This window comes from Perca fluviatilis, chromosome 15, assembly GCF_010015445.1.
Source record: "Perca fluviatilis chromosome 15, GENO_Pfluv_1.0, whole genome shotgun sequence".
Lineage (NCBI taxonomy): Eukaryota > Metazoa > Chordata > Actinopteri > Perciformes > Percidae > Perca > Perca fluviatilis.
Window position 1 is genome coordinate 37959717 of NC_053126.1, and position 26393 is coordinate 37986109.

The window sequence follows — 26393 nt, forward strand, 5'->3', positions numbered from 1 at the left end:
AGCGAACCCTTTGCTCATTAATAAACAAACCAAACACACTAGTTCTAACATCTGCCCAGAACTGTGTAAGCCTCTTACAGTACATGTGTTGTTTGTAGTTAATCTCTCGCCAGAGTTTAACGATCCGTTTCGTCCAGAGCAGGGGACGACACGCGATCCAGGTCGACGACGCAAGAAAACGGAATGTAGTCCCTTTCTTGAATCCGGGCTGATTAAACCCGCTGCAGATAGAGGAAATACTGGGCCAGTATTCCTGGGATCCCCTTGTATATCAGAAAGATAGAAAATGTCCCAGCTCAATCTCGACCAGCGAGGTGACGCTGGCTAGCTAGTCCGGACTAGTGCACCTCCTGTCAGTAAAATGGGTTACCGTGGAAAGCCAAGAGACACCAACGGCGACAGCTTTTATCCTTCCTCCACTTCCTAGTGGCGGGGTGGTGCATTCAAAGGCCCGACAGCCAATGGGAAAAGAGCAACCTTGTCACAGGTGTGAAGCAGTTCTTTGTCTCACCACCAGTCTGCCTTGACCTCCTCGTGTTGGAGGTAGATTCTCCATTTTGGCGACTCTGCTTCCAAGTGGCGGCCTGTAGGAGTTTGGTGAAACTGGCTTTGGGATTCACATGTAGGCCAAGATCCTTTGTCTTGCCTTCCCTGTTTCCTTTGTTTTTGGTTAAAATCCATGTTTAACCCCCTGCTTGGTCCCAACATTCGACATACTATACTATGACTTTTTATGATTTTTTCAACATACTATTCTATGACTTTTTATGACTTTATTCGACATACTATACGACTTTATTCAACGTACTATACTATGACTTATGATTTTTTCAACATACTATTCTATGACTTTGTAATTACTTTTCAACATGCTTTACGCTGACTTTTTTATGACTTTTTGACGTACTATACTATGACTCTTTACGATTTCTTTGGACATACTATACTATGACTTTTTATAACTTTTTTCGACATACAATACTGTGACTTCTTATAATTTTTTTAAATATTCTATACTAGGACATGATTTTTTGGGACATACTTTATTATGACTTTTTAAGACTTTATTCGATATACTATACTATGACTTTTTGATTTTTTCAACATACTATTCTATGACTTTTTATGATTTTTTGGACATACTATAGTATTACTTTTTTAAATATTCTATACCATGACTTTTTGAAATAAGTTGTTCTTGAGTGTTTCCTGATGCAGTACGACACAGAAAACTGACAGTGTTATTAATACAACTCATTTTATTGAATAAAAGAAACATGAATAGGAAGATATCAAAATGAATCCTCTGGGTGTCTATGAGACAGTCAGATCCCACTCTTCATCATCATCAGCCTCGTCTTCATCAGGAGCAATCTCACTCCAGGAAACCTCGTTCACCTGAGACACAGTTCATCCTTACTTACAGGAAACATCTCTTTACACTACACAATGATAATAATACTAATAATAATAATTTGATTTTTTTTCGACATACTATACTATGACTTTTTATGATTTTTTTTCGACATACTATTGTAGGATTATTTTGTTTAGAGTATAGTGTAAGGCCTCAGATTTCATGACCTGATATTCTCTCTCTCCCTGTTCTTCTGGGCCATGACGAAGCCATCTAATCTGGGGAAGTGATAAGACATTTTTAAAATTGAAGATGCAGCATTTGCTCGAAAAAGATAATTACAACTTGACCCAAAAAGAGGATTCCTTTCCCAGATGAACAGGGTGAAAGAACAATGGGACTGTGTTCACAAGCGGTGAGAAAAATGTGGTGAAGTCGTAAATGTCCTTGGCTTTTACTCCCCGGCAGAGAAAGATACGCAGGCGCCCAGTTGGGGCATTGTAAAATCTGTAACCAATGTCATCATAAAGTAACTTAACCCTTGTGTGGTCCTTCGGGTCCCAGTGACCCGAAGGACAACACAAGGATGATGTACTTCCCTTTACTTTGTTGAGAATTGCTCTCTAAACCCTGTTTCTTGTAAAGTAAGTAAGTAAAGTTTATTTCTAGAACACATTTAAACACAGTTTAAGCTGACCAAAATGCTGTACAAACAAGAACTAAGGTGCTGTATTAACCCTTGTTTAGAGAGCAATTCTCAACAAAGTAAAGGGAAGTACATAATCCTTGTGTTGTCCTTCGGGTCACTGGGACCCGAAGGACAACACAAGGGTTAATGTTAAATGGCCGTGGATTGAGGAAGCCAAGGGGTTTCTGACACTTGTTGCAGAAATTGTAGCAAAAGGTCGAAGAGGACTGGACAGAAGAGCAGCCTGTCTGGATTCCATCCAACTGATAACAGCACCACGGATGAAGCAGAGGGAGTGGACAAAAAGTGAAGGCTCTGGGTTAGCCGGCATCAGATGCTGGGGGAATCTCTGTCTGTTTGCTAGGTTTTAGCGATAGGTTGTTTTGTCTTGAAGTAATCGGGGGCCTGTTGCACAAAAGTAGAATGAAGAAATCCAGGATAAGTGAAAAAGCGCAGCTTGACTTAGTGTGATCCGCTCATCGCGGCTTAATCGGTTGCACGTTTGCCGAGCCAGGATCAGACGGTGAAGCTATGTCAGCCAGGAGGAGATAGCTGGGATAAGTGCACGTTCACGGCTTTCTTAAATAGACCACGGTATCCATCACAGATTTACTGATGCAGAAATGGAGAATACGTGTGCAGCATATGTGCAGCTTCTAATGGAAATTTACGAGGAGGTGAAACATATAATATGCAAAAAGGGAAATACGGCTGTTATCAAACGGAAAAAAAGCCCGACAGACAATAGCGGACCGACTGAATACGTATGGATTAAAAAAATCTAATTAGTCACTCCACGTTTTTATTGCTTTAATATGCTTGTTTTATGTGTTGGTTTTATTGCTGTATCTGTTTTTATGCGCTAAATGTGCTGGTTTTAGTGTAAAGTGTCTTTGAGTAGCCTGTAAAGCACTATATAAATAAAAGTATTATTATTTAGTCTACTTCGCCTTATAAGTGAGCAGAGGGAATTCTTGTTCCTGGGAAATTTATAAGGACTATAGGCTTAATTTCAAACCCTTATTCATAATGCGAGAATATGTTTTACAACCATATGCACAAATCTCCATAAGCTATGTCTAATTCTAAATATCTTTCTACAATTAATGTTCATAAAGAACAAACATGACTGGACAAAAACTAGAAAAAGAAGTGACTTCAATACACACTGTAAACATATCTGTAAAACAATGTAACCTGTTATTATTCATGTTTTTTTCTCACTCCCAAGATAACAAGTGACAGCCCCAAAATAAAATGATTAAGAAGCTTTGTGGCATTCCAACACATTCTCACTCCCATTTGGTAAACAAGGACGTTTGATCAGGTGCCATTGTCGTCGTTATTGATGCTAAAAGTCCGCTTTTAGAGTCCGCTGCACGGTGTGGGAGGATCCCCCTACCTCCCCCCGCCTCCCCGCGTTGCACGGGCGGGGGCACATTCCACGGGGACAGCAGCGGAGGAAAAGCCCATTTCCTCCGTATCATCCCACTTTTTACCATTACCATCTCAACAACTACAGTAGTAGGATTTAAACCAAACTCGTGACAGCAATAGTGACAAGTAATGCATGTTAATAAAAATAAAGCAGAACACATTCAGAAGACAACGGAATAACTGTTAAACACATTTATTTCGGATCAGAGCGTCAGCTGATTTAACACATCAGACTCCAGGATTAATCTTAGCCTGGCTGTTAGCCTGCTCTGGACCAGGCTAGCTGCAAAGAATAAATCTCCATGGTTACTTGGCTGGGTTTAAATCAACCTGCTTTTGTGCAACCAAGTCTAAGCTAAATTCATCCAGGATAACCCGAATATCCCGGCTTAATCCCTTATCTTGGTTTTGTGCAACAGGCCCCTGATCCTTGTGCACAAGATTATTGTATTTTGCAATATCATTCACTAAAGCTTGTTATTAAAGGGGTGATAGAATGCAAAACTGATTTTACCTTGTCATAGTGTAATAATGACTGTTTAGTGGGTAACTAGGACATACATAGAACCTCTAAATCCCATTGACATCTCTTTTCTCTGCAAATCTCACTATTTGAAACTGCCTCTGAAAACGGGCGAATCTCAACGAGCCCCATAGTTGACGTCAACGAGCCCCATAGTTGACGTCAACTATTGCGGCTCCTCCTCATTTGGCTCTAGTCTCTCTCTTTGTCACGCCCCAACATTTGCATAGGCTACACAACTGACCTGAGATCAGTTAGTCTTCTGAATCTAGGTTGTGCAGATCTCAGAAAATGTATACATTGTTCATATGCTATTTTACTATTAAATTCACTTCTGAGACTTTTTTATGCGAAAAATCAACTACGTAGAGGTCAAATATGGGCCGTTTTACCAAAATTGATATCTAATTGCAAATTTTGTCCGACTGTGTGTCGGAGTTCAGAGGCTGGTGCTGCCTGTGTAGCTGCCTCGCCACCTGGCCTGCCTTCCTTCACAGGCCCCGGCCTGCTGTGAGGTAGATGGAGCTCAGTCACGACTGGCAGCCCACAGCACTCCATACCCGCGCAAAGTCACCGTTTTGGGCTAATGGACTACGAAACGCCGCTGCCCTGACAGAGCTCCAGGGCCTGCAACTCCCCTCTTCCGGCTAGCTAAATGGCCGGTGTATGTGAGTGAAAGCGTGGTCAGCGAGCTTGTTACGCCAGCATTCTCTTACCTCAGGTTCTGTAAGAAAATCTAAAGAGACGTGTTCGTTCGATTTCTGAGGAGGAAGGAGAGGCTTGGGTCGAATTGAAAGAAAGTTAAACGTTTAATGAAACAACACGATGAAAACGACAGTCAAAAACACAATCAAACATAAAACATAAAACATGAAACACTGCCAGCAGCAGACTGCAAACATGCTTCCCCTGTCGGGTCACAGTTAGCAGCCATGCGACATGACAAAACAATACACTGTAAACAGCGGTCTTCAAAATGCTTCCCCTTGCGGGGTCACAGATTGAAGCCCTGAGACCTTCTCAGGATCACACATTTATTCCCTCCACCTGGGTGGTTCCTCAAATGAAATCTTCCCCTATTGGTCAGAGGTCTCTCAAAAGAAAAGGTATACGTTCCCAATCAATCCAAACTACATGAATACACATTCTTTGTTTTAATCACGTCTAGCTCAACAGGGGATGGCTCTCAAAGTTGTTTAACCCTCATGCCCTCTTCGGTCATTTTTGTACATTTTTCTCAAGTTTTTTTTTTCATTTCGTGATCATTTTTGCTGTGTTACTTCTTATGGCATGAAATTTTGTAGGAATCCTTCTTTTCAGTCAAATTTTTTAAATCCAGTGTTTTTTACTCTTACATGTCTTTTATACTTAAATGATTCATTTTGTACCCTCTGGACACCTTCGAGGCAAAAATGTCCACGCACACCCAAAAACTGTTATTAAATCATCATATATCAATATTTTTTTCTGCTTTTTTTCATGAATCACTTAAACAACTTCTTACCTAATCAAAACCACCAAACATTCAATCATTTTCAGGATTTTAACCCTTTAAATGCCAGTTTATGTATTTGAAGTATGTCATTTTTTATTAAAAAAAACACAAAAAATGATTTTTTTCCCATATAATGAATAATATGTAGATGGGGCTTTGGTGGTGATTAGAGGCTTGGATATGTCAAAGATAAGCAACAAAACTGATTTGATTGCATTAGTATTTTTTATGTAATTCCAGATACTCCCTTTGGACACCTTCGAGGCAAAAATGGCCCCATTGACTTCCATTATAACCACATGTTTTGATCTCTCTGCCTTTACAGTATAAAACCATGCATCCTGTAATGTCAGCATTTCATTTGGAAGAAAACTAGTCATATTTGACATTTTTACAGTATTTCACCAGATTCAACCATTTTGCCCTTGTAGGCCGATGCATGAAATTATAGTTATATTATGGAGCTCCGTGTGTGTGTGTGTGTGTGTGTGTGTGTGTGTGTGTTTGTGCGTGTGTGTGTGTATATGTGTGTGTGTGTGTGTGTATATGTGTGTGTGTATGTGTGTGTGTGTGTGTGTATATGTGTGTGTGTATATGTATATTTGTGTGTGTCTGTGGGTGTGTGGGTGGGTGTGTGTGTGTGTGTGGGTTGGGTGTGTGTGTGTGTGTGTGTATGTATGTGTGTGTGTGTGTGTGTGTGTGTGTGTGTGTGTGTGTGTGTGTGTGTGTGTGTGTGCATGCATGTATGTATGCATGTCTGTGTGTGAGAGAGAGTTTGTGTAAATCTGGGTGAAAAAAGGGCTTCTTTTGAAGGATGCATTTCATGTGTCTTTGAAGACGTGCTTGACTAAAAACATTGTCTCCTGCATTTGTTGTAAACAGAAACAACTATTAGTGTGTTGATGCACCTGGCTCTAGAGAAGGAGAAAGATCTGGAGCAAAGAGAAAGAGCCCACGAGATATGCCATATCAAGAATCCATGATGTGGCATCTTCTTTCGACCTTTTCTTCACTCCTGACATGATCCAGCTGATTCAGGAAATGACAAACCTACACGGGAGGTGTTCAATCTCAGGATGGAGTGATGTGGATGCTCAAGAGATTTTAACATACATGGGACTTCACACTTGGCTGGTGTGTACCGGTCCAAAGGGGAATCCACCCGGAGCCTGTGGGATGTCCATAGTGGGAGACCAGTCTTCAGGGCCACCATGTCCCACAAACCATTTGAAATGATAAGCGCCAGTTTACAGCAAATGCAGGAGACAATGTTTTTATTCAAGCACGTCTTCAAAGACACATGAAATGTATCCTTCAAAAGATGCCTTTTTTCAGCCCTAAAGTGATCATTGCTTGCTTACAGGTTCACACACACACACACACACACACACACACACACACACACACACACACACACACACACACACACACACACACACACACACACACACACACACACACACACACAACACACACACACACACAACACACACACACACACACACACACACACACACACACACACAGCTCCATAATATAACTATAATTTCATGCATCGGCCTACAAGGGCAAAATGGTTGAATCTGGTGAAATACTGTAAAAATGTCAAATATGACTAGTTTTTCTTCCAAAATGCTGACATTACAGAATGCATGGTTTTATACTGTAAAGGCAGTGAGATCAAAACATGTGGTTATAATGGAAGTCAATGGGGCCATTTTTGCCTCGAAGGTGTCCAAAGGGAGTATCTGGAATTACATTAAAAATACTAATGCAATCAAATAAGTTTTGTTGCTTATCTTTGACATATCAAACCCTCTAATCCCCACCAAAGCCCCATTCCCCTATGATTTATTTTATGGAAAATAATTAATGTTTTGTTGGGTTTTTCATAAATAATTGTTACTTCAAAGATTTAAAACTGGCATTTAAAGGGTTAAAATCCAGAAAATTATTAAATTTTTGGTAGTTTTGAGCAATTTACAAGTTGTTTAAGTGATTTATGAAAAAAGCAGAAAAAAATATTGATATATGATGATTTAATATCAGTTTTTGGACATGTACATTTTGCCTCGAAGGTGTCCAAAGGGAGTATCTGGAACTATGTAAAAAATACTAATGCAATCAAATTAATTTTGTTGCTTATCTTTGACTATTACCAAGCCTCTAATCACCACCAAAGCCCCATCTAGATATTATTCATTATATGGAAAAAAAATTTTTTGTGTTTTTGTAATAAAAAATGAAATACTTCAAATACATAAACTGGCATTTAAAGGGTTAAAATCCTGAAAATGATTGAATGTTTGGTAGTTTTGATTAGGTTAGAAGTTGTTTAAGTGATTTATGAAAAAAAAGCAGAAAAAAATATTGATATATGATGATTTAATAACAGTTTTTGTGTGCGTGGACATTTTTGCCTCGAAGGTGTCGAGAGTAAGTTTTTTTAAGGAGGGCATGAGGGTTAAACAATAAGTCTTCTAGAGCTTTTACATTCATGCTAAATAACAGCCATGACCTAATTCATTCTTTAGAAACTTGAGTAGGTGTGAGCCAGACCAATGCTGATTAGGTGTGGTGTGATGCAATCGGTTGATTCAGTGCTTCCTCCAGCTACAGTGTTCATTCAACTAAAAGTACATTTTTATCAGACATCACCAATGGTTTAACTTTTTACAACCTAACAGTTCCAGTTACTCTTTTAAATGTGTGTAATTATAATGTGTTGAGTTATTTAAACAAACGATTGGGGGAATAAACGCCGCTTGTCCGTGAGTCTCATTGATAGAGCCTGCGGCTGGATGGAGCTCTATCAATGAGAGCTAGCTAGCCTCCTCTTAGAATTCCTCTGGAATTCACAAATATTCATTAACTTGAAATCGGACAATCTGTTCACATAGGATTGAAGGGACAGTCGCAGCTAACGAAACCCTAACAGCTCACAAATATTCATTAACTTGAAATCGGACACCATTGTTAGCTTTATAAAACATATAGTTAGATGTTGTATAAGTGGCGTGACGAAATTCAAACTGTAAATATACTCGAATTACGACCAAAAATTAAGCTAACTAGCCGCAATCTGTACACATAGGATTGAAGGGACAGTCGTAGCTAACGAAACTCTTACAGCTCACAAATATTCATTAACTTGAAATCGGACACCGTTGTTAGCTTTATAAGACCTTTATGTATATGTTGTATAGCTAAGTGGCGTGACATGTGTGTAACATGTGGTAAGAGATTGCTGGTGTAACAAGCTTGCTGACGGCGCTCTCACTCTCACACAACGGGCCATTTAGCTAGCAGGAAGAGGGGAGTTGCAGGCCCTGGAGCTCTGTCAGGGCAGCGCCGTTTGGTAGTAGTCCACCAGCCCAAACGGTGACTTTGCGCGGGTATGAGGTGCTGTGGGCTGCTAGCCTTGCCGGAGCTCAATCGAGCTCACAGCAGGCCGGGGTATGTGGAGGAAGGCAGGCCAAGCAGCAACACAGGCAGCTGAACTCCGTCACACAGTTTTACCAAATTTGCAATTAGCCGTCCATTTTCGTAAAACGGCCCATATTTGAGCTTTATATAGTTGATTTCTCGCATAAAAAAGTCTCAGAAGTGAATTTGGTAAGGAAACATTGCAGTGTCTGGAATATAAGATTCTGTCACGTTTCTAATGTCTGTGTATTGGGGATTCGCTCAACCAATCAGCACACGATCTCTAATGCGTGTGTATGGCGATTCGCTCAACCAATCAGCGCGCGTCTCTACGTGTGTGTACGGGGCTAAGGCTCAACCAAGCAGCGCGCAGCTCATCTAAATATTCATGACCATACCATATTTGGAAGAAAAGCTCTCATTACAAATAGGGCCAAAACACAGGGATGCATAAGGGCCAATAAAATATCAACCAGGCCATTTTCAGCCCAACCAATGTTACATACCCCATTAGGAGACCATAAGGAACAGTGTGAAATACCCTATAGAATCATTCTATCACCCCTTTAACTTTAACTGGACGAATCCTGAGTCTTATTTTGAATCCTGAGTCTTTTCCTTTCCTCTTATCTACCAGTAAACGAACACTATTCAGTGACCATAAATTGGAGTCAGATTAAGTCTGGCCTTTGTAGGGCCAGACCGGTCATCTGTCACATTTTATTAAATTCCTACACTATACTATGACTTATGATTTCTTTCGACATACTATACTATGACTTTTTATGACTTCGACATACTATGACTTTTTTTGACATACTATACTATACTATGACTTTGACATACTATAACTTTTTTCAACAACTATACTAGGACTTTAAGACTTCGACATACTATACTATGACTTATGATTTTTTCGACATACTGTACTATGACTTTTTTTCGACATACTATGCTATGACTTATGATTTTTTCGACATACTGTACTATGACTTTTTTTCGACATACTATGCTATGACTTATGATTTTTTCGACATACTGTACTATGACTTTTTTTCGACATACTATGCTATGACTTATGATTTTTTCGACATACTATACTATGACTTTTTATGATTTTTTTCGACATACTATACTATTGACTTTGACATACTATACTATGGGCCCTATTTTAACGATCTGAAACGCAAGTATGAAACGCAAAACGCAAGTAGCTTTGTGGGCGGATCTCGCAAATCTAAAATGGGTTGGTCTGAAGTAGCTAGGTGTGGTTTGGGCGTAACGTGCAATAAACCAATCAGAGCATCATCTCACATTCCCTTTAAGAGCAGGGAGCTTGTTCCATGGCAGATTGCTATTATGACAGATATGGCAGATTTGCCCGGCGCACGCCAGCGGGAGCTGTCCGGGATGTGGCAAAGTAATAAATGCCCGTGTTGACCGGGTGACAATGTTGCTGCGGCCTCTCGGGCGCATCTCCTCAAGTCTGGAGAGGATTGCTGCAGCCATGGAGCGTACCTCCAAACGCACCACCTGCACCTGTTGTGCCCCCGACCTCCTCCCCCCACTCCATCTCCGTCCACCCGCTCCACCAGGAGCATCGCGCATTACTCCCGGACCAGATCCCGCCGTAGTTCAACATCACGTCTCCTTAAGTCCTCTAATATTTCCTCATTTATGTCATCAACACATCCACGATTCATGGAAATGTTGTGTAAAACACAACAAGCCACAAAGAATGCTGCGACTTTTTGAAGACTGTACTGTAAAGTGCCTCCTGATCTATCCAAACACCTGAAGCGCATTTTCAGTAATATTTCCCTTTGTAATTATGTATGGTTTGAAAAAATGGGAACTGCTGCGTCCATTTAGATGAGAGAAGTGTATGCGCGTTGTGCACACGCTACATTATGGCCAAGCATGCGCCCCTAAAATAGCATCTGAATAACGTGCTACTGACTTTAGACTAGCACCACTGACTTTAGACTAGCACCACTGACTTTAGACTAGCGCCACTGACTTTAGACTAGCGCCACTGACTTTAGACTAACGCCACTGACTTTAGACTAACGCCACTGACTTTAGACTAGCACCACTGACTTTAGACTAGCACCACTGACTTTAGACTAACGCCACTGACTTTAGACTAACGCCACTGACTTTAGACTAACGCCACTGACTTTAGACTAGCGCTCCTGACTTTAGACTAGCACCACTGACTTTAGACTAGCACCACTGACTTTAGACCAGGTTTTTCCTGGTCAGTGGTGGAATTGTTTTCTGAAACTGCAGAATAGCACCAGGGAACATTTGCGCCGGAACACGCCTCCTCTTTTCGCCGAACCGCCCCCGGGAGCGCAAATACATTCCCTAATTTACCGACGTGCGTCCGTGGAGGGAAAAGGCCGCTGTGCGTCGGGTGCAAAATAGGAATGATACATGCGTCGGTGTACAAATGCAATTACGCTGAGTGCAAGATAGGGCCCTATGACTTATGATTTTTTCGACGTACTATACCATGACTTCTTATGACTTTGACATACTATATTATGACTTTTTATGACTTCGACATACTATGCTATGACTTTTGATTTGACATACTATATTATGACTTTTTATGACTTCGACATACTATGCTATGACTTTTTCGACGTACTATACTATGACTTTTTATGATTTTTTTCGACGTACTATACTATGACTTTTTATGATTTTTTTCGACATACTATACTATGACTTTTTATGATTTTTTCGACATACTATACTATGACTTTTTTCGACATACAATACTGTGACTTCTTATAATTTTTTAAAATATTCTATACTATGACTTATGATTTTTTGGAACATACTATATTATGACTTTTTATGATTTTTTCGACATACTATACTATGACTTTTTATGATTTTTTCGACATACTATGCCTTTTTATGATTTTTTCGACGTACTATGCTATGACTTTTTATGACTTTTTTCGACATACTTGACTTTTTATGACTTTTTTCGACATACTATACTATGACTTTTTATGATTTTTTTCGACGTACTATACTATGACTTTTTATGATTTTTTCGACATACTATACTATGACTTTTTATGATTTTTTCGACATACTATACTATGACTTTTTTCGACATACAATACTGTGACTTCTTATAATTTTTTAAAATATTCTATACTATGACTTATGATTTTTTGGAACATACTATATTATGACTTTTTATGATTTTTTCGACATACTATGCTATGACTTTTTATGATTTTTTTCGACGTACTATACTATGACTTTTTATGATTTTTTTCGACATACTATGACTTTTTTCGACATGCTATACTATGACTTACTATACTATGACTTTTTCGACATACTATAACTTTTTTCGACATACTATAACTTTTTTCGACATACTATACACGACTTTTTATGACTGACATACTATACTATGACTTTTTTGACATAACATACTGGTAGCTAAATCTGTCAGATGAATGTAGTGGAGTAAAAAGTACAATATTTCTCTGTAGAATGTAGCGGAGTAGAAGTAGAAAGTGGCATGAATAGAAAAGACTCAAGTAAAGTACAATTATCTCAAATTTGTACTTAAGTACAGTAGTTGAGTAAATGTACTTAGTTACATTCCACAACTACTATGACTTTTTATTCTTTTGACATATTATACTATGACTTTTTACCTGGAGGACTCCTTCAGTCTCCTCTGGCAGAAACTGGTCTGAGGTCTGTTTCAGCTCCACCATGACTTTACCATTACCTACAGAAACACAGATATACAACAATTCAACAGGACTGGAATCAGATCTGATACCAGGATCTGAAAAGCCTCTGATTCTGCCTACAATGGATCGGTATCGGTGAGTACTGGAGTTTATGCACCGACAATGAGTCGTAGTAGAGTATTTATACCTAGCAGTATAAGTAGTAAAGTATTTATACCTAGCAGTATAAGTAGTAAAGTATTTATACCTAGTGGTAAAGTATTTATACCTAGTAGTATGAGTAGTACTGCAGTAAAGGCCTGGACCAGAGCTTTCTCTCTGACCATCCTCTGGAGTCTGCAGCGTTTCTGAAGCAGAACATCTGGACCTACACACACACACACACACACACACACACACACACACACACACACACACACACACACACACACACACACACACACACACACACACACACACACACACACACACACACACACACACACACACACACACACACACACACACACACACACACACTTTTAATGTCATTCACTGTAACTTTATAAAACAGCCAGATTCAACAAGGTTATCACATTGTGTCCTCGTATGGTGCAGCCCTAAACTTTATTTAACCCTCCTCATAATCTCTATATCAGAAATATGGGTTTCTTTTTAACCAAATTAGCAGAAAATAACATGGATGGTTCCCTACAAAGCTCTTCACAAGTACAACTATTGATCAGTACTTTCATTTAATATACTATGTGTTATTCAATTGTAAAGAATTTGAACATAAAAAAGGACTCTGATCATCCATCAACACACGTTCCTCTAATATTAGTCAAAATAATTCATATTTTCAGCTTTTTTTTAACTGAAATGAGGTATAATTTCATGTACATGAGGTTTATTGACCATGGGTCCTAAAATAAGAGTAAGACTAGAGAAGTGTTTGTGTGTTGTGGGTCCGTTTGTGTGCATGAAACGTCGAAAAAAGGGACAAAAACATTGAAAAAAGGAAAACAACAGCATGATGTTTGATGTGTTGTGCAGGTGAAGCAGACCTTGCGTTACCTGTGCAGGTGAAGCTGACCTTGCGTTACCTGTACAGGTGAAGCTGACCTTGTATTACCTGTACAGGTGAAGCTGACCCTGTGTTACCTGTGCAGGTGAAGCTGACCTTGTGTTACCTGTGCAGGTGAAGCTGACCCTGTGTTACCTGTGCAGGTGAAGCTGACCTTGTGTTACCTGTGCAGGTGAAGCTGACCTTGTGTTACCTGTACAGGTGAAGCTGACCTTGTGTTACCTGTGCAGGTGAAGCTGACCTTGTGTTACCTGTGCAGGTGAAGCTGACCTTGTGTTACCTGTGCAGGTAAAGCTGACCTTGCGTTACCTGTGCAGGTGAAGCTGACCTTGCGTTTCCTGTACAGGTGAAGCTGACCTTGTGTTACCTGTACAGGTGAAGCTGAACTTGTGTTACCTGTACAGGTGAAGCTGACCTTGTGTTACCTGTACAGGTGAAGCTGACCTTGTTTTACCTGTACAGGTGAAGCTGAACTTGTGTTACCTGTGCAGGTGAAGCTGACCTTGTATTACCTGTGCAGGTGAAGCTGACCTTGTGTTACCTGTACAGGTGAAGCTGACCTTGTTTTACCTGTACAGGTGAAGCTTACCTGTAAAGGTGAAGCTGAACCTGTGTTACCTGTGCAGGTGAAGCTGACCTTGTGTTACCTGTGCAGGTGAAGCTGGCCTTGTGTTACCTGTACAGGTGAAGCTGACCTTGTGTTACCTGTGCAGGTGAAGCTGACCTTGTGTTACCTGTACAGGTGAAGCTGACCTTGCGTTACCTGTACAGGTGAAGCTGACCTTGTGTTACCTGTGCAGGTAAAGCTGTCCTCCAGCACGGCTGCTGCTTTGCTCGTCTGTCCGTGATGAGGGAAGGATAGCTGCAGCAGACAGCCGAACCGAAGACTCCTCCGCCTGCCTCCACCCTCCTCTTCCTCCTCTTCTTCAGGGGGGAGCTCTTTCAGCTGAGGACCACACACACACACACACACACACACACACACACACACACACACACACACACACACACACACACACACACACACACACACACACACACACACACACACACACACAGTCACCTGCTGTCCCACTAAAGACTCTATATACCCACTATAATACAGTCTAATGGTTTAACTCAGAGGGATCGACCCACTTTAAATGCCCAGATGATACCGATTAGTATTAGTTAAGGAAAACGATAAACCATATTTGGAACAGATATTAATTAAAATGAGTAAAAATGAAAATCTTTAAGTGAAAATAAAGATTTTGGAAATCGTTGTTTAAATGCTTGAACAGAGAGTCAGAGAGTGACTCAGAGCTGAGACACGTTTGAATTCATTAACTTTATAGGTTATCAGGTGTAGGATATATTTTGTCAATAATGTGTGAAGAAGCTCTAAGATCATGACTGACCAATTGTTCCCTGTCCTTCCTGATCTTCTGTGAAGCCATCTGGCTTGATACAATTTCGAAGGGAGTATTGGGGAGATAATTTGAGCTGAATCAAAGAACTCTTAGATCAGGAAGAGCAGTGAACAATGCAGCTGTGTTTCACAAGCGGTGGGAAGTGTGATGCAGGTTGTGGAATGGCCTTGGCTCTCACCACTCCGAGGTCTGCAGAAGATAAAGAAATACACAGGTGTCTCAGTTATATGAACATCGTAAAACATTTTGTAACCAGTGTATACATTTGATAAATAGAATGCAACCATAAAATATCCCAAAAATAACAACTGTCTGTTTTGGCCTGGGAGAGGGGAAAGCCAAGGTAACATTTCATACATGGTGCGACATTGAGTTTTATTTCTGATCTACCAGTCAAAGAGCACTCAAAAGTTAAAGGAGCGAAGTGAAGTCACCTTAATATTGGAGTCTGATTACGTCTGGCCTTTTTGTGCCAGACCAGAACCGGTCAACATTAGATAAATCCTTCACAGGCAAATAAAACGCTGATACAGATCATCTGCAAACGGCCTGTCCCTACTTCACAAAATCTAAAATGTAGAGAGAAAAAAAGGGTCAGATATCTCGAAAAAGCGACAAAAATGTAGGAAGACCTGTCAGAAAAGATATAAAAAAGAAAAAAAAAATGAAAAAAAGAGTGAAAAATGTCAAATACGTCGAGAAAAAAAGTCCTACATCTACGCAGAGTTCAACACAAACATTAACCCTGAACCCAGTCTGCAGCGTCTACGTTGTTGTTTACTGTGATGTTATTTCCTGGAATATCTTCACATCTTCGCTTCACATCCCTAAAATCTTACAACCTGAGACCAAAGGTTCGCTAAGTCAATAAATCATAATAATTAATAAAACTATTAAAGTTATGTCATAAATATAAATAAATAAATGAGTAAGTCAGACATGTGTTTGACTAAATAAACACACAAAAGACTTCTAAATGTAGAAAGATGAACTCAATATTTCTCAACTCACCAGAAGTTATCAGAACTCTGCACATGTTTTAGTTTTGGAGATGTTCTCAATAAATGTAAGAGGTATGAACTGTTGGAGTTGGGATTACTCACTGTGATGATGTCAGAGGACCAGCCGTTGAATCCCAGGCAGTGATTGGCCAGTTCCAGGCAGCGGGCGTGGCTCAGCAGTCTGCTGCTGTCAACCAGGAAGTGAGGAGTCTTTTTGGAGCTCAGCCTCACCTGAACACACACACAATCATGTGTATATTCTGTCCCTGTGTGTCCTGTTGTACCTTGAGAGGAGCACTCTATACATATACACTCTCTGTGTGTGTGTGTGTGTGTGTGTGTGTGTGTACACACAGTGTGTGTGTGTGTGTGTGTGTGTGTGTGTATATACACACAACACACACACACACACCACACACACACACACACACACACACACACACACACACACACAAACACACACACACACACACACACACACACGCTGTACCTTGAGAGGAGCGCTGTGGAGGAGCGCGTCCGTCAGTCTGCCGCTGGGCCTTTGAGGCCTGAGCAGCGGAGTAGAACTTAACGAGGGCGTAGAAGCCGGGCGGGTTGAGCGGAGCGTTGGGACACACCTTCAGCAGGTAGAGAGGCCCGAAGGACGAGAACACGCCGTACAACTCGGCCTGAAGAGCAACAGGGCACGGTTCAGGCTATAGAATCACATAGATCACCATATTCTGACTGGCACTGCTTTCATTTAGTTACATTTTTTTTTTTTATTATTTATTTATATATATATATATATATATATAAATAAATAATCTCAATGATGTGAAAAACAAGTGAAATTGTGAAAAAATATATATATTTTGTTTCCAGCTATATGCTGACTATGTTTACATGTACGCACACAAACAGTGTGATGTTAAACCAAAACTAAATAAAATGTTGTTTTCTCTAAAACTTAAAAAAGTAATGAATAAATTAATGTTTTTTTATTAATTATTTTGTATATAGTATTAATTTCACTGAAACAGACAATTACAGTGTTAATCGCAATTAATTGTACATCAATATTTGAAATAGTTACAAGATCCCCTTAAAAGTGCAGATTTTTGAATGGAGTTTGGTGCACAATGTCAAATTTGAGGACTCACATAGATCTGAGCCTCTGTGTGAGAGGGCTGGATGTTCCACACAAACAGAGTCTTGTTGTTCTCCACAGGAACCTTGAACTCCAGGACGTCCACCTCCATCACACCTGCACAGGAAAATGTTCAGGACAGTCCTCCTGTTCAGGTGGGTAACCTGCACAGAACTTCCCTCACAAATCTGCTAATTTAACGGTTTCTCCTGGCCAGCTGGGCCACATTCATCAAAGAACATAATATTTAAAATACTGTGCTATTAAAAAGGAACCATTGAAGGTTTCGGCATCCAAGAGACCGGTCAAACAGACACAGATTTAAACGTTAACCGTTAAAGTGTATCTGCAGGAACACACACAGTGCGAACATGTAGCTCTAGTTAGGTCAAGATCTACAGGTTCCCACGAAAACCTGTCATGCAATCAGTTCCACTTTAATGTTGTACTTTGAAAAGAAACGATGGACGTGACATTAAAAACATAGTGTTGAATCACTGCAGGCGAAGCAGCGTTAAAATGTCTGTTGTTTTTTAAAGGGAGTCTGGCGGGGCGTTCTCTCCACACATCAGCGAACGTGTCCTGAAGGTTGTCGCCCGTTAAAAGCTGCAGATGAACCGTCTTCTGTCCGGTAACCGGCCGCTGTTTGAGTCTCCGGTTGTTTTTTAAAAACTCAGTAACGTTGATATTTACTCACCGTCGCCGTTTGTCTGTCTCCACCTGACAGTAGACACTAGACAGTAGTCTCCACCATGGAGGTTTTTACCGCGCTTCCGCTGCGAGGCGGGACCTGCTTCAGTAACCAATGAAAATGCAGATGGGAGTGACGACTTCTCCTTTAGGCCAATCATAGGTCCTCGTTCTCTTAATATGTACATAGAGTATTTAACACAGTATATATATGTTTTTTTTATTCATATTGTTTTGGGTTTAAAGATCTTTTATTTAAATGGAGAGTTGCTGAACTATGTTAAAAAAGTTTTATTAGTGAAATGTTGATCTTGTTTTCAGTTTGTTAATAATAATTAATGAGATGTATTTATCTGTTTGTATTAATGTGTCAGCTCTGCCTCTCAGAGGAAATTTTATGAATGACATCAGCAGGTGTGACGTAATGCTGTGATGCAACATCAGCAGTAGTTTTCCTAACAACCAGAAAGTGAAAACGAGCCTGACGTGAGCTGTTAGTCCACCGCCTTCAAAATAAAAGCACAATATTTCTGGCATACAACTGGATAGTTTACAATCTATCTGTTTTGTGTCTTCATTGTATTTAAAATCACACACAAAGGGGCAGAATCACTTCCGGTCAGTTACGCACGGATTTATTCTGTTTTGTTGGTGAAGAGAAGAAGCATGAGCTTTTATTTTGTAGGGCTGTGGGAACAGCCGGTTTGGAAAGTGAAAGAGAAGGTACTTCCCACTTCTTCTGCCTCATAACTCATCTTTAAAATAGATAACAATATCAGTAATAACATTAATAACAATAAAACATTTAATCATATAATAATAATGTGTGAGTGTGTGTGTGTGTGTGTGTTTGTGTGTGTGTGTGTGAGTGTCTCTGTGTGTGTGTGTGTGTGTGTGTGTGTGTGTGTGTGTGTGTGTGAGTGAGTGTGCCTGTGTGTGTGTGTGAGTGTGTGTGTGTGTGTGTTTGTGTGTGTGTGTGAGTGTGTGTGTGAGTGTGTCTGTGTCTGTGTGAGAGTGTGTGTGTGTGAGTGTGTGTCTCTGTTTGTGTGTTTGTGTGTGTGTGTGTGTGTGTGAGTGAGTGTGTCTGTGTGTGTGTGTGTGAGTGTGTGTGTGTGTGTGTGTGTGTGTGTGTGTGTGTGTGAGTGTGTGTGTGTCTGTGTGTGTGTGTGTGGGTGTGAGTGTGTCTATGTCTCTGTGTGTGTGTCTGTGTGTGTGTGTGTGTGTGTGTGTGTGTGTGTGTGTGTGTGTGTGTGTGTGTGTGTGTGTGTGTGTGTGTGTGTGTGTGTGTGTGTGTGTGTGTATGTGTGAGAGTGAGTGTGTGTGTGTGTGTGTGGAAAGGGAGAGTGAAAACCCATTCTAAAATTCCCGACTGTTTTCTCTTTGCTGTTTAAATAGTGAAGGAATCAGAATGTTGGAGAACAAAGTCTCTCAGTCTTCAGCCTTACTAACCATCCTCATCATCACCTTCTTCTTCATGATGCAGAATCTGAGCGGCGTGCTGATCTTCCTCCTCGCCACCCTGACCCCGGTCCTGTGCTGTGATTGGCTCAGACACTACGGTCACCTTAGCAACAAATCAATGACTCTGCTGCGCCTCATGGTGAGTAACGACACATTTTGATGCTTTTTCCAACTTTTTTCCAACTTTTTTGACTTTTAAAACCCTGAGCAGGATGTTAGAGTAAAGATGTTCAATTCAACAGCTCCACTGAGGAGACGAGATGCTTATTACTCCCTTCAACTGGAGAGATTACAGTGATTACAGGAGTGTGTGTGTGTGTGTGTGTGTGTGTGTGTGTGTGTGTGTGTGTGTGTGTGTGTGTGTGTGTGTGTGTGTGCGTGCCTGCTTGTGTTTGTGTGTGTGTCTGGGTGTGATAAATATCCTGTTAATTAGAGGTTTAGTTTGAACCCTGAGCTGGATGTTTGAAGAGTCTCTGTTTTAAAGCTAGAGTGAAGATGTTGGTATTGGAACGTATATTAATATAAAGATAAGAGAAGAGACTGTAATATCTGATGGAACGTATATTAATATAAAGATAAGAGTAGAGACTGTAATATCTGATGGAACGTATATTAATATAATGATAAGAGTAGAGACTGTAATATCTGATGGAACGTATATTAATTGAGAGACTGTAATATCTGATGAACCGTATATTAATATAATGATAAGAGTAGAGACTGTAATAACTGATGAACATATATTAATATAAAAAGATAAGAGACTGTAATATCTGATGAACCGTATATTAATATAAAGATAAGAGTAGAGACTGTAATATCTGATGAACCGTATATTAATATAATGATAAGAGAAGAGACTGTAATATCTGATGAACCGTATATTAATATAATAATAATAGAGACTGTAATATCTGATGAACCGTATATTAATATAATGATAAGAGTAGAGACTGTAATATCTGATGAAACGTATATTAATATAAAGATAAGAGAAGAGACTGTAATATCTGATGAACCGTATATTAATATAAAGATAAGAGTAGAGACTGTAATATCTGATGAACCGTATATTAATATAATGATAAGAGTAGAGACTGTAATATCTGATGGACCGTATATTAATATAAAGATAAGAGAAGAGACTGTAATATCTGATGGAACGTATATTAATATAAAGATAAGAGTAGAGACTGTAATATCTGATGGAACGTATATTAATATAAAGATAAGAAGAGACTGTAATATCTGATGAACCGTATATTAATATAATGATAAGATAGAGACTGTAATATCTGATGAACCGTATATTAATATAAAGATAAGAGTAGAGAATGTAATATCTGATGGAACGTATATTAATATAATGATAAGAGTAGAGACTGTAATATCTGATGGAACGTATATTAATATAATGATAAGAGTAGAGACTGTAATATCTGATGGAACGTATATTAATATAATGATAAGAGTAGAGACTGTAATATCTGATGGAATGTATATTAATATAAAGATAAGAGTAGAGACTGTAATATCTGATGAACCGTATATTAATATAATGATAAGAATAGAGACTGTAATATCTGATGAACCGTATATTAATATAAAGATAAGAGTAGAGACTGTAATATCTGATGAACCGTATATTAATATAAAGATAAGAGTAGAGACTGTAATATCTGATGAACCGTATATTAATATAAAGATAAGAGTAGAGACTGTAATATCTGATGGAACGTATATTAATATAATGCTAAGAGTAGAGACTGTAATATCTGATGAACCGTATATTAATATAATGATAAGAATAGAGACTGTAATATCTGATGAACCGTATATTAATATAATGATAAGAATAGAGACTGTAATATCTGATGGAACGTATATTAATATAAAGATAAGAGTAGAGACTGTAATATCTGATGAACCGTATATTAATATAAAGATAAGAGTAGAGACTGTAATATCTGATGAACCGTATATTAATATAATGATAAGAGTAGAGACTGTAATATCTGATGAACCGTATATTAATATAAAGATAAGAGTAGAGACTGTAATATCTGATGAACCGTATATTAATATAAAGATAAGAGTAGAGACTGTAATATCTGATGGAACGTATATTAATATAATGATAAGAGTAGAGACTGTAATATCTGATGGAACATATATTAATATAAAGATAAGAGTTTGAACTGTAATATCTGATGGAACGTATATTAATATAAAGATAAGAGTAGAGACTGTAATATCTGATGAACCGTATATTAATATAATGATAAGAGTAGAGACTGTAATATCTGATGGAACGTATATTAATATAATGATAAGAGTAGAGACTGTAATATCTGATGAACCGTATATTAATATAAAGATAAGAGTAGAGACTGTAATATCTGATGGCACGTATATTAATATAATGATAAGAGTAGAGACTGTAATATCTGATGAACCGTATATTAATATAAAGATAAGAGTAGAGAATGTAATATCTGATGGAACGTATATTAATATAAAGATAAGAGTAGAGACTGTAATATCTGATGGAACGTATATTAATATAATGAAAAGAGTAGAGACTATAATATCTGATGGAACGTATATTAATATAATGATAAGAGTAGAGACTGTAATATCTGATGAACCGTATATTAATATAATGATAAGAGTAGAGACTGTAATATCTGATGGCACGTATATTAATATAAAGATAAGAGTAGAGACTGTAATATCTGATGGAACGTATATTAATATAAAGATAAGAGTTTGAACTGTAATATCTGATGAACCATATATATATATAAAGATAAGAGTTTGAACTGTAATATCTGATGGAACGTATATTAATATAATGATAAGAGTAGAGACTGTAATATCTGATGAACCGTATATTAATATAATGATAAGAGTAGAGACTGTAATATCTGATGGAACGTATATTAATATAAAGATAAGAGTAGAGACTGTAATATCTGATGGAACGTATATTAATATAAAGATAAGAGTAGAGACTGTAATATCTGATGGAACGTATATTAATATAAAGATAAGAGTAGAGACTGTAATATCTGATGGAACGTATATTAATATAAAGATAAGAGTAGAGACTGTAATATCTGATGAACCGTATATTAATATAATGATAAGAGTAGAGACTGTAATATCTGATGGAACGTATATTAATATAAAGATAAGAGTAGAGACTGTAATATCTGATGGAACGTATATTAATATAATGATAAGAGTAGAGACTGTAATATCTGATGGCACGTATATTAATATAAAGATAAGAGTAGAGACTGTAATATCTGATGAACCGTATATTAATATAATGATAAGAGTAGAGACTGTAATATCTGATGGAACGTATATTAATATAATGATAAGAGTAGAGACTGTAATATCTGATGGAACGTATATTAATATAAAGATAAGAGTAGAGACTGTAATATCTGATGAACCGTATATTAATATAATGATAAGAGTAGAGACTGTAATATCTGATGGAACGTATATTAATATAAAGATAAGAGTAGAGACTGTAATATCTGATGGAACGTATATTAATATAATGATAAGAGTAGAGACTGTAATATCTGATGGAACGTATATTAATATAAAGATAAGAGTAGAGACTGTAATATCTGATGGAACGTATATTAATATAAAGATAAGAGAAGAGACTGTAATATCTGATGGATCGTATATTAATATAAAGATAAGAGTTTGAACTGTAATATCTGATGGATCATATATTAATATTAAACAGTAACATGTTGTCTTTCTGTTTCAGGGTGCTGAGCTCTCTGACCACGACAGCCCTCTTTCCTTTCCTTACAAGTTCTACAGACGCATACAAAACAACACGGTAACTACCTGTCTGTCTGTCTGTCTGTCTGTCTGTCTGTCTGTGTACATAGAGTGTAACCTGCCAGCAGGGGGAGACAGACAGCCATGTTTATTACAATTACTGCAGTAACAGCCAATCAGAGATCAGTCTGGACTCACAGCCACAGTGTGTGTGTTTGTGTGTGACAGTGAACTGCATGAATTTCAATAAAAACCTGGAAAAATTGGGGTGTTCTAAAACTTTTGACCAGTAGTGTATATATATATATATATATATATATATATATATATATATATATATATATAGCCCTCCTCAAGGTACAACAGGACACACAGGCTTTTATTGTGAAGGGGATTTTTTATTTTATTGTGTGTGTATGTGTGTGTGTCTCTCTGCCTGTCTGCTTGTCTGTCTGTCTGTCTGTCTGTCTCCGTGCCTGTCTATCTCTCTGTCTGTCTGTCTGTCTGTCTGTCTGTCCGTCTCTCTGCCTGTCTCTCTGACCTGTCTCTCTGACCTGTCTGTCTGTCTGTCTGTCCGTCTCTCTGCCTGTCTGTCTCTTTGTCTGACCTGCCTGTCTCTCTGACCTGTCTCTCTGTCTGTCTCCAGGTGGAGTCCCAGCTGGTTTTCATCAGAGACAGTCTGGAGCTGATTGAAGGTCTCTATCTCCATAACGACCTCTCCTCCGTTGCCTGGGATACAGACAGGACGGACCACTTCCTGATGACGCTGGAGAGACAGAGAGAAGGGATCAGCAGCTGTGTGAGTAGAGACACCTTCTTCTAACTACACTGATACTATCAGAGACTTTCAGACTCTCCAACCTAATGTCAGAAAGTAATGGGAGCTGGGTTTGTGTCTGCAGCTTTCAACGGAGAGGAGAGCAGACAGCCGACTGAGGAAATACTACCGGAGACTGGAGACTCTGCTCCACACGGTGAGAACAAGTACTGGAAGTACTGACTCGAGGTAGTAGCACTGTGACAACAAGTACTGACTGGAGGTAGTAGCACTGTGAGAACAAGTAGTGACTGGAGGTAGTAGCACTGTGACAACAAGTACTGACTGGAGGTAGTAGGATTGTGACAGCAAGTAGGCCTACTGCAGTACTGACTGGAGGTAGTAGTAGCACTGTGAGAACAAGTACTGCAGTACTGACTGGAGTTAGTAATAGCACTGTGAGAACAAGTACTGCACTACTGACTGGAGTTAGTAGTAGCACTGTGAGAACAAGTACTGCAGTACTGACTGGAGGTAGTAGCATGTGTCTCTTGGTAGTTAGTCTTATTTGAAGCTGATGAACTTCTCTGTTCTGAGTTAGTATCTTCATGTTGAATCACTTATTGGACGTCTCTTTGGATCACAGAGTCAGCTCCATGAAATGTTAAACTGTAATGTGTTTTCAGGGAGGCAGCAGTGCATCCTGGGAGATGATCCGGAAGGTGACTGACCAGCACCTGCACCAGCTGAACCTGCTGGTGAACTTCATGGTGGAACAGCAGAAGCATTGACACCACGGTCTCCCAACATGGACCACCTCTTACCATTTATTTATTTTATTTATTTATTTATCATGTTTCTATTTATGAACCCAAATATGTATTTTTGTATGTACAGACTCTAATTGTGATTTTACTTGAAAACATTTTGATAACTGACAAACATACTGTGTTTCTTATTCTATTTATTCATTTATTTTATACATTTTTAATCACATTTTTAATTGTTCATTCATTTTTTAATCCTGTTGTCTAAGTCAAAAATGGTATTATTGTTGTTATTTTACTGATCTGTGAAATCTATTTTATATACTTATGATCCCCTGCCCTGAATGTTCAATGAATGTTTTTGTTTTTATGTTTTCACATAAATAAAGTTAATTTAAGCTCTGCTGGGAAGGGCTTTAAATATTATCTAATCTCTTTATAAATAAAAGTTATTTATTTAGTTTGGTCTTACTTGAAATGAGGAAACATTAAAAAAATGCAGACGTTTACTCGACATGAAGCTGAAAACATGTGTTGACTTTACTGCTGAAACTGAAATAAACAAGATGACCATAACTGGGAAGAAAATAACTTGGACTTCATTTTTTACTCTGAACTCATATCAAAGCTTTGTTCACATTAACCCTCCTAAATCTGCCGGCAGTTTGAAAGTCACCAAACTCTAACTCCAGTCTACACAGCAGCAGTTCATGTAGACCAGACTCTAACTCCAGTCTACACAGCAGCAGTTCATGTAGACCAGACTCTAACTCCAGTCTACACAGCAGCAGTTCATGTAGACCAGACTCTAACTACAGTCTACACAGCAGCAGTTCATGTGGACCAGGCTCTAACTACAGTCTACACAGCAGCAGTTCATGTAGACCAGACTCTAACTCCAGTCTACACAGCAGCAGTTCATGTAGACCAGACTCTAACTACAGTCTACACAGCAGCAGTTCATGTAGACCAGACTCTAACTACAGTCTACACAGCAGCAGTTCATGTAGACCAGACTCTAACTACAGTCTACACAGCAGCAGTTAATGTAGACCAGACTCTAACTACAGTCTACACAGCAGCAGTTCATGTGGACCAGACTCTAACTACAGTCTACACAGCAGCAGTTCATGTAGACCAGACTCTAACTCCAGTCTACACAGCAGCAGTTCATGTGGACCAGACTCTAACTACAGTCTACACAGCAGCAGTTCATGTGGACCAGACTCTAACTACAGTCTACACAGCAGCAGTTCATGTAGACCAGACTCTAACCACAGTCTACACAGCAGCAGTTCATGTGGATCAGACTCTAACTACAGTCTACACAGCAGCAGTTCATGTAGACCAGACTCTAACTACAGTCTACACAGCAGCAGTTCATGTGGACCAGACTCTAACTACAGTCTACACAGCAGCAGTTCATGTAGACCAAACTCTAACTACAGTCTACACAGCAGCAGTTCATGTGGACCAGACTCTAACTACAGTCTACACAGCAGCAGTTCATGTGGACCAGACTCTAACTACAGTCTACACAGCAGCAGTTCATGTGGACCAGACTCTAACTACAGGCTACACAGCAGCAGTTCATGTGGACCAGACTCTAACTACAGTCTACACAACAGCAGTTC

At 39.0% G+C, this 26393-nt stretch overlaps 2 protein-coding genes across 2 annotated transcripts; one reads left to right on the plus strand and one right to left on the minus strand.

Moving 5' to 3' along the window:
- Positions 1–1239: 1239 nt before the first annotated feature.
- rdm1 (RAD52 motif containing 1) lies at positions 1240–18089 on the minus strand. Its single transcript, XM_039826184.1, is given in 9 exon segments — positions 1240–1398; positions 12622–12698; positions 12932–13030; positions 14522–14675; positions 16245–16373; positions 16633–16657; positions 16659–16810; positions 17285–17388; positions 17969–18089. Coding segments are annotated over 8 exon segments (819 nt in total). The 5' UTR covers positions 17384–17388; positions 17969–18089; the 3' UTR covers positions 1240–1314.
- A 1174-nt stretch (positions 18090–19263) lies between these two features.
- Positions 19264–24783, plus strand: LOC120575399 (interferon a3-like). The gene is made up of 5 exons (XM_039826192.1): positions 19264–19561; positions 23219–23293; positions 23882–24034; positions 24138–24209; positions 24679–24783. The coding sequence occupies exons 1-5, from the start codon at positions 19370–19372 to the stop codon at positions 24781–24783; spliced, it is 597 nt and encodes a 198-aa protein (XP_039682126.1). The 5' UTR covers positions 19264–19369.
- The last annotated feature ends 1610 nt before the right edge of the window (positions 24784–26393 follow it).